This window comes from Aulonocara stuartgranti (genome assembly GCF_965226115.1).
Source record: "Aulonocara stuartgranti genome assembly, chromosome: 1".
In the NCBI taxonomy this organism is placed as follows: Eukaryota; Metazoa; Chordata; class Actinopteri; order Cichliformes; family Cichlidae; genus Aulonocara; species Aulonocara stuartgranti.
In genome coordinates, this window is record NC_138939.1 from 37,511,088 (window position 1) to 37,521,420 (window position 10,333).

General features: G+C 41.0%; 1 protein-coding gene across 1 annotated transcript; it reads left to right on the forward strand.

The window, feature by feature from the left end:
* The first annotated feature begins 3,931 nt into the window (after positions 1-3,931).
* Positions 3,932-8,811, forward strand: znf319a (zinc finger protein 319a). The gene is made up of 2 exons (XM_082526019.1): positions 3,932-4,340; positions 5,327-8,811. Exon 2 carries the CDS (start codon positions 5,495-5,497, stop codon positions 7,253-7,255), a length of 1,761 nt encoding a protein of 586 aa, XP_082382145.1. The 5' UTR covers positions 3,932-4,340; positions 5,327-5,494; the 3' UTR covers positions 7,256-8,811.
* Positions 8,812-10,333: the final 1,522 nt, after the last annotated feature.

A 10,333-nucleotide genomic window follows, 5' to 3' on the forward strand; every position in this document is an offset into this window, starting at 1 on the left:
TCTGGCCCCCGGGCCTTATGTTTGACGCCCCATTACTAAAATTCCAGTTCCTCCAGTGGCCACCTATAGACAATCCCCATAGACATGAATGTTAAAATGCCCAACTTTACAGCAGAAAAAAACATGTTTAGAGTCTAGAACAGTGTCAGTCTATAGAGTTCATATCCTCATCAATGCCAACTGCGTGTGGGGCAATTTAAGGATAACTCACCTCTTTAAAGAATATTACAGCTGTAACCTTTGGCATGGCGGCTCTGACAAGTTGGTGTATTTTGTCTGACTACTAAAAGACCAACACGTTCTCCTTAATGCCATGTTATGCACAAAGTGTCCTCTGGTGTTGTTGTCCTGATGCAACTGCTGCAGCATTATTGTCTGCCATGAGAAGTCTTCTCCATTTCTGAGCCCACGGTTGGACCTTAGAGGTGAAGCAGTGAATTAAGCTGCAGGTATAAAAGCCTTATATAAGCCTTTGGTTTAAATTTGATTGGGAGACACTTTTATTTTTTCACTTTTACTTACTACTTTGCTACGGCTGGGGAAACCTGCAGTCAGATGAGACTGAAGTAGTCACACAGATGAGTGACGAAACATTTCTCCCACTTAAAACACTCCAGATGAACAGAATCTGCTTTTTGAGGTACTACTTTAACTTTGCTCATCTGTTAGCAAGAGCTTTGTTAGGCTTAGCCATTAAAAGGTAAGTGGTTAAGTTTAAGAGAAGACCAGATTCTAGTGTAAAATGCACTGTCATACAACAGTAACACTTTTGAAAGTGTCAAATTGAAACAGCCAAATTTGTCATGCCCTGGGGATGCAAATGGGCTGAAAAGACACTGAAGAATCAGTGTTACAGTTTATTGATTGAGTTTTAAGCTTTTGTATTTTTATATTTTTTTCTAGTTAATATTAACATTCCATTAATATGACAGTAAGTAATGCTAGTTGGGTTAGTTAGCTAGCTAGTCTGATAACCTCCCAACTCAACCCGCTCATCCAAATGTGGTGAAAGAAAAATGCAACCAAATTCCATAGTTCAAAGCTGTAGGAGCACAGGTGGTGATATTTATTATACAATTGGTGAAATATAATGGAAAACCCAGCATTTAACAGAACCATTAGCCTATACGGCTATCCAGTTTGCTATCACTGTATTGGATCAGTTAAAGTAAAAAGGTCATATGATAATGGTGGGTGATATAATAAAAAGTTTTTAAAACAATGATTTTGAATAATAATGAGCTCAAAGTCAGTACAAAAAATGTTAAGTCTAAAGCTCCAGCAACACTTATCTTTATGTGGAGCAAGTTTTTGTTTTGTATTTGGCCCAAATGAAGCTTATGCAGCCTATTTATTTAATTTAATTTAATTTAATTTTACTTATTCAGTTTTTTTTAATTACATTTTGCTATGAAAATGTTAAATAACTGATTAATTGAAACAGGGAATAGTCTGTGAAAATACATTATATAAGGCACAAACAGTTTGTGTTGTTCTAACAGACTTGAACGTTAATAATTGGTGTGTCCACTTTGAGGCTTCGCCACAGTCTGAACCTGAAACCTCTCCAGTTATTTCTTTTAGTTGTCTTCAGGAATATTTCTCCAGTCTTTCTGATGTACATTCGAAGCATTCGTATTTGGATGCTGGTCGACTCTTGTCAGGAACCCCCCCAAAACAACCAAATTCCATAGCTCAAGGCTTCAAAGCTCCCACACCGCTTCCACGGTGTTGAAGGACGGGTGGCTGAAATGACACAGTCTCCATCATGTTTTATAGAAGGTGGAGACAGTCATACCTCTCTCCTGACCTCCTCTAAACAATGTAATGATTTAAATTAAAAGTTGGATTCCTCACTCCACAAAACCTATTGCCAACAATTTCCAGTCCAGTTCTTATATAATGTGGCATAACTCACTCTTTTCTTGCCACTTCACTTCCTTCAGATTGCTTCCTGACAGCCATGCTTCCAGTGAGCCGCCTATATCCAAAGAAACAGTTTGAAAAGTGCTTAAGGAACCTGAAGCCCATGTTAAAAAGTCTGCCACCTTTGAACTAAAATACATGATCTTTTTCAGTTTTGATAAAAGGACACTATGGGCTCAAAATGTGGTCATAAATATTTTGTACTTGTAAATCAGTTTCGTATGTGTAAAAAGAATTTGTGTGTGCGTAACAAAGATTTGTGCGTGTAAAAAAGATTTGTATGTGTAAAAAGAATTTGTGTGTGTTTAAAAAAGATTTGTGTGTGTAAAAAAAATGTGTGCGTGTGTAAAAAAGATTTGTGCGTGTAAAAAAGATTTGTATGTGTAAAAAGAATTTGTGTGTGTTTAAAAAAGATTTGTGTGTGTAAAAAAGATTTGTGCATGACTTAGCCAAAAAAAACCCCTGCAAGTTACAAGTACGAATTTTGACCCTATTTTTCTTCCTTTCATTTGATTGGTCAATGTCATGTCAATCACAAATGTAACAATCCAATCAGAGAACAGATGGGTTTGGCTGTCAGAGGGGCGCTTTTTTGAACTGCTGGTCCTTGAAGGGTGATACAGTTTGAAGCTGGAGGATCGCTATATAAATATCCGATAGCAGCTAGGTCCTCTAACTTTCAGTAGCTGTTGAAAGGAAAAAGTTGTGGTATATCAGTGGTTAGAAATACCATTATTACTTTAGGATTAGTTTAACACAAAGTCAGGGCTGACCCAGGACCATTGCTGTGAGTCACAGTGCGCAGCATAAAAGTCATTTCACATCGGACGCAGGATGTGCTGCTAATGCTAACTGCTAACTAAAAGCAAAGGATCCAGAATTTGTTGCTGGCTGCTGGGCTCTGTGGGTTTTTGCAGCAGCTCTACCTGTACTAGATGCACCTGCTCCTTGTCGTTTCTATCTCTGACTTTATGTCCTCTACAAGAGTTTCTGTTTTTCTTGCTAGTTCTTCAAATGTTAAATAAAAACATGTATGCTAAGACTGTCATTTCCAAAACACTGCCCGCCCCCACCCCGCGGTCCGCAGCGCTGTTGAAAAGGCTGTGGAAGTCCCTGTATTAAACACGTAGACCTGTGACACAAAAATCACCAAACTCGGACGACCACAGACTGTTTTCCTTCGTGGTGATGAAGGAAAACGCTGGGTTGGCATGAAAACAGGCATTTATTCCCTTCAAAGACCTGCAGTTCAAAAAAAGTGCCCCTCCGACAGCCAAACCCATCTGTTCTCTGATTGGATTGTTACATTTGTGATTGACATGACATTCACCAATCAGATGAAAGGAAGAAAAATGGGGTCAAAATTCGTATTTGTAACTTGCAGGGGTTTTTTTTGTCTAAGTCCACACACAAATCTTTTTTACACACACACAAATTTTTTTTTACACATACAAATCCTGATTTACAAGTACAAAATATTTATGACCACATTTTGAGCCCATAGGACACAGAAGGTGATAATTCTGTGCTGCATGCGGATCCCACCGTGATGCCGAGGAACCCATTAAACTCATCGTTATAACAATGTTTATCTTCCTCTTTGGTGGTAATAAAGAGCATATTTTACTAAATAAACAGAATGCTTCTCCCATCTGTCTATTTATCTATCCAGACAGACAGGTTTTTCCCCCACGTTAGAAATAAAACTGTGGATTCTAATTTTTAAAAATACTTGAGAAAATGTAGAATGTAAAAAAAGGAAGGCTGCCTCTCGCTTCCTGTGACACACAGAAACATGTTCTTCCTGTTGGTGAGTGAACAATATCAACAATGTTGAAAAATATGAATACATTGTTATTAAAATTGTTGCCTTTAACATTGATTTTGGGCAACGGTGCTTTTTTGGGGAAGACATTAAGTGAAATGAGCTTTATATTAGACAAAAGTATCGCTGCTGAGAATTTCACCTAACTTGTGCGGTTTTGTCTGTCGGTTGAAAACGATGGTATCAGTTGAGACTGTGGGGGTTCATGGTGTACACGACAGAGCTGATGAGACAGAGTACACAGTTGAAACACTCCCCCTACTGTCAAAACGAGGAAGTAGACTTTCTGATACGTTAACAACACCTTTTAGCTTTGTGGTGGATTGTAAACTCTTCCAACAATCAGCGAGAGTTATTTTATCTCCACCGGAGCTCGTTTTGGTTCCTCGGTGCTTCTCTAACATAGTATCGCAGTAACAGCGACGACAGCTCGCTGCGTGGCGGTTTCCGGTGTCCGTCCGTCTGCTAGAGGATGGCGTCCGACTTCAACCGCATCCCTACCACCGCTGGTCCTCCGAGTCCAGAAAACACCGACGGTTTTCGACCAGAGGCCGAAGACGGCCGTGAAAAGCAATGCTAAGCAGCTCAAGTAAGTTATCGTGAATTCATTTTTTTCTGAATGCGATTTTTTTTCTTTGCAAACGTGCGAGACTCAGCTGCAGGAGGCGGATTTCCTCCCGCAGCTTCGGGGAGGCCTAGTTTGATATTGGTCCTGCATACAGTGAAGGTTCATATCAAATGTTAGACCAGTATAAACGCTATTGTGGCCTGTCATGAAGCGGCATTTTGAAGCCAAAAAATATAGCTTAAAGCCCGTGGTACTTGAGTCGCTTTTGCAATGTTTGACTTACGACACGATATGCAGTTTATAACCAAGAAATATGGGAAGTTAGAGTGGTTTTCTAGTGAAAGAAAACCGGTATTATTTGCTAAGGAAGTCCAGTTGTTTAGTGTCGTTAGCTGTTACTAGTGGTTAGCTGTTAGCTTTCGCAATTGACAAGCTAACGTCGGGTAGCAAGCTACTCCCTGGAACCGAGGGGAAAAAAATAATGAAATACGTTGTAAGAAAGCGTTTATTTTCAGGACCAAGTAGACAAAACCTTGACTCGTAAACCACTTGCATTTAAAACATACCTGTAATTGGAAAAACTCGTCTGTTAATTTCCCGAGTTACGTTTCAGGAATTAGACCGAACCAAATAATTGTGGTTATGGTAATGCTCAAAGCTAGCTTAGCTGAGGGTTTTAGGGTTTTCTGGAGAAGTACATACATGCACTCTACATCTGCATTAGCTAACTAAATGTACGAAGTACTTTGACTTCTGTCTCTAGTATAAGTATGGGTCAAGTTTTAGGCCTCAAATTTGGGGTATTTTTCAGTTTTTCCTCACCACAGTCTAAACCTGAAATTCAGGCAGGTTTGTATTACTTTCTTGTAGCCAATAGTAAGTTTTGTAAATTGTTGTCGATATTGAGTGTTACATACTGTGGTAACTGCATGCTTTAATATTTTACACTCCCTTTTGTGTGTTCGCTGGCCAATCATACTTAAATCTATGTTCTTCTATCCAAACAGGTTTTCTCTCCTAGTCTCAGAGGACACGTGTAAACAGAGATACTGCACTGAGCTCTTGTCAGTGAGCTCATTTCCATTTTTGAAAACCACATCCACCATTCTCTCAGTTTGGGACTGAAATTCCCCTGTCATCTCCCGAGTGCTGAGCCCTTGCATGCGAAGTGGAAGATGACGGAGGCGTGGCAACAGCAACAGCATGCAGTGGCTCCACCCTCTGTTGTGCACACGCTTCCCCAAGGGACTGACAACCCTCTGGGTTGCGCTGTGTATGGAGTCGTCCTGCAGCCAGACACCTCCCTGCAGCAGCCCCAGCATGGCCAGCAGCATGCTGTTCAAGCTCAGCAGCCTTCGCTGCAGGTAGGGGGCGAGAGAGGGCACAAGTGCGGAGCCTGTGGCCACGACATATCTCACCTGGCCAACCCCCATGAGCACCAGTGTATGGTAACTCAAGACAGATCCTTCCAGTGCACGCAGTGCATGAAGATCTTCAGTCAGGCGACAGACCTTTTAGAGCATCAGTGTGTGCAGGTGGAACAGAAGCCTTTTGTGTGTGGTGTATGTAAGATGGGTTTCTCATTACTCACCTCCTTGGCTCAGCATCACAACTCACATGGCAACGGAAACAATCCAATGAAATGTTCCATCTGTGAGAAAACCTACCGGCCGGGTTCTGGGAACGCAACCCCCACCTCGTCAGCTGCCAACCCTCAGCAGCCCTCCACCGGGGAGACATCCGGTGGAGGCGCAGCAATCAGTGCCTCGTCTCCTCCTGCATTTGAGGCTTCTGCACCAGACAGGCCATATAAGTGCTCCGTGTGCCACAAGTCCTTTCGCCATTTGTCAGAGTTGACACGTCACGAAAGAATACACACTGGCGAAAAGCCATACAAATGTGACACGTGCGATAAAAGCTTCAGTCAGTCTTCACACCTGGCACACCACCAGCGTACGCACAGCTCAGAGAGACCATATAAATGTGCTGTATGCGAGAAGAGCTTTAAACACCGCTCCCACCTCGTGCGGCACATGTACGCTCATTCAGGCGAGCACCTTTTCAAGTGCAATTTGTGCGAGATGCACTTTAAGGAGTCATCCGAGCTTCTGCATCATCAATGCCAGCCAGAAGGCGAGAGGCCTTTCCGCTGTGGGTCATGTGGAAAGAGCTTTAAGCGGCCGTCTGACCTGCGACAACACGAGCGCACCCACTCTGAGGAGCGACCTTTCCAGTGCGAGGAGTGCCAGATGAGCTTCAAACAGCAGTATGCACTCGTTCGCCACCGTCGCACTCACAAGAACCCAGCTGACCGCCCTTTCAAGTGCAACCTCTGCGATAAGGGCTTTCTCCAGCCATCCCACCTGCTGTACCACCAGCAGGTTCATGGCATGGAAAGCCTCTTTAAGTGCGCCTCCTGCCAGAAGTCGTTCAGTCAGTCGGGAGAACTTTTGCGGCACAAATGCGGCGGCGAAGTGGAGAAACCCTACAAGTGCGATGTGTGCGGCAAAGGTTACAAAAAGAATTCAACGCTGCAGCGCCACCAGAACTCTCACTGCACAGAGAAGCCGCTAAAGTGCTCGCTATGCGACAAGCGTTTCGTGTCATCCTCAGAGTTCGTCCAGCACCGCTGTGACCCGACTCGAGAGAAGCCGCTCAAATGCCCCGACTGTGAAAAGCGCTTCAGGTATTCGTCCGAGTTGCAACGCCATCGCCGCGTTCACACGGGGGAGAAGCCCTTCAAATGCGCAAACTGCGACAAGAGCTTCAAGCAGCGTGAGCACCTGGCCAAGCACCAGAGTGTGCACTCGCGTGAGACGCAGTTTAAGTGCGTGTGGTGTGGCGAGCGTTTTGTTGACCTCACAGCCCTGCAGGAGCACACGGTCCAGCACACCGCAGAGGGCGAGAGTTTTCCTGAAGCTCCCTGCATCCCGTGAGCTGAGCTGCTGCCAAGCCCTGGGCAGGAAATGTGCCAGCCTCCACTTGCTCATTTGTATTTTAGAACATGCCCCCATTAACTATGAGTTTTAGCATCAGTAATGTTAAGACTTGATCAGTAATGTTAAGACTTGATTCATCCTCTGAGTAAAAGGTAAATCGCCAGAGGGGGTTAGGCTCCCTCTTCTCCTTTCCTTTTTTTTTTTTTTTAATGCAAGAGAAAGATGTGTAATGTCAAACGTGGAAAGATCTTGATTTTGTTTAATACTGTGTGGAACCTTATCCTGTGGTTGCATGTGGTCGTCTGTTTTGTACCCGTTTGATTCTGTTAAGAAAGATGGCAGGAAAGTCCCGATAGTTGTTTCCAGTACATGTGTAGGCTCCTCTGCAATCCGTGTGCCTTCATTTTCTGTTGTTTGTTTTTTCTGTTTTCTTTTCGTTAATTTTTTTTTAAAATCAATCAATCATTTTGTGGTGTTTAATTTTATGTCCAGTATAGCGCAAAGAAAAGTCCTCCCTTCCAGCAGTTGGCTTGAGCTGCAGTATCTTTTCACATGCTAGGTCTTAGGTAGTATCATCTGTTTGTGCATGAATATTTATCACACTTTAATATCACTGTTGTATTATAGGTTTGATTTATTTAGAAAAACATCCAAGAAGAAGGAAAAAAATACAAGTGGATTGTGAAAATGTATAGCCAGTGTCCTATGAAATGTGTGTTGTTGCATCTTTGTATTAAAACAGATGACATGTAGGTAACTAACCTATACCTATTATGTCATACGAACACTTGACATGTGCAATAGAACATGCACAATGTAATATTTATGACTACTGATTAATGGCATAGTCTACTCTGTTATATTATAGATTGTGTGTATACGCTATGTAAACATTGAGAACTGTATAGTGCTTACGTTACCTGCTTTTCTATTTACTATGAATGAGCTTGCTGTATTTTGCAAGCACCTTAGTTCCATTTCCAGAAGGATGTTTAACCCAACAGGACTTCAAAGCATTATGTTGCTCACTTGCCACAAATTAGCTGCATTAGTTACTGTATGATAGATCTAACAAAAGTATTATTATTTTTATTGTTATTATTATTATTATTATTATTATTATTTTTCAAGAATTGGCCTTGTAATGTTTTCATGGGATTGTAGCCTCCCCTTGGTCCAGATCAGATGTTCAGCAGATTAATATGACTAGCCTCAAAGTTGCCACTTATGTGTTGGTTTGTACCAGGGATAAAGTTTAAAAAAAAAGTGTGTGTACCTTTAGTTTACTGTGTGGATTTCTATATTCTGTACAATCTTTGCAGTATATTTAAAAGAAGGATTTGGGGGTTTAAAAGATCACAAACTGGGATTAGCAATGGGAAAGTGAGATGGATGGATTGTGTGCCATGGTTAAAAGATCCTGGTGAGTCTGCTTCACGCTGCAGTATGGGATTAGCAATTGTAATGGAGCACTGATTTACACATATGGATATCAAATATAGGCTCCTGTTCATACTGTATACAGACAATTAAAATAAACCACCCTTATGACAGTTAAAGTGTACAGTGTTTTCATCAGCTGTATTATCAGGAGAATGAATGGATGATGATGATGAACGTTAAAGAGGATAGACATCAGGGATGGTGTGACCTTTCAAGCCAACCATACATAAGGCAGGTTAACGTACATTCTACTTATAATCAGAATTAATTGAATAAATACGGCAGCGTTTGGCGTTTGAAAGGAGGTTAAGTGCTCAGAGTAGAAAAGCGCTATAAGAACCAGTCCATTTACCATAAAACTGAATCATAATATTCCAGCTCCAATGTAAACTGAATTTGCTTTGTACTGTCAAGTTTGCGTTGATGGGTGTACGTGGACATCGAGGTGAGTTTTTAGGGACAAAGGTGCAACTGTTACTAATTTATAATTGACCTGCTATTAAGACAGGAAAGCCTTTACAGTAGCTCACTGAAAAGAGATATATCCCATTACATTCCTCAGATTAAATATAAAAAAATAAAACACATGATATTCTGTCATTTTGTTTTTTATTGTTTATTTGCTGTTTATGTGTCTTGGCAGTCTTGTTCTTCCTCGTGTACTAACATAAATGTCCTGAAGTTGAATATGTTTAGAGTACACAAGCCAAACGCCAGGTTGTCTGTCAGTAGGGAAAGAATAACTGGGTATAAACAAATACACGGAGAACTCCATTTATATTTTTTAACCACTGAACAAATTGGGATATGAGGGTTGACATAAAATAGCTAATATTTACTAAACTTAGTTGAGCAGCGCATTCTTTTTAGGTATTGTAGGAATTGTAATTGTAGCTGTTTTTAATGTAATTTGGAAAATTCTGCAGTACAATCAACAGTAAATCCCTACTAGTTATTTATTATTATTATTATAAATTTGATTAGATCAACTTGTACTAGTAATCTGGTAACTGAAAATCATTTCACTTGTAGTTTGGATAAATTTACAAGATGGTGGTTTGAACTTGATGTGTAGTTTGGGGACAGTGGCTCTGACAAAAAGCAATTCAGCAGCATTACTGAAGATTGTAGTTGGGAGTTATGGAGAGAGATGTTAGGGAGACATGGGGGTTGAGCAGTTTGGAGACACTGAGGCGAAGCTGCGATGGTTTGGAAATGAGGGATAGTGACTTTATTGGACAAAGCATGTTGAACATGGAGATGACAGGCAGGAGAAGAAGTGGACGAAAAAGCAGATACTCTGCTGTCACACCATCCGCTGCTTTATTTTAGATACATATATTATATTAACATGTATTTGTAAAATAACGTTTAGTAAAGACTGACAAAATAGTTAATGTTGATTGCAAGTAGAAGGTAAAATTGCAGCAGATTTGTGCTGCAGTACTTGCCTATCCTGCTACTAAAAACAAACATAAATAAATGCAGATAAATGTTAAGCAGCTTTCAAAAGTTACTAACGGAAAATAATACGTGGGAAAATATTTTGTAATAATTACGCGTTTAAACGGGGTCTTATTTTTCACATCTAAATTATGTCGTTTAAGGCTTGCTTTACTTCCGGGTGACGTT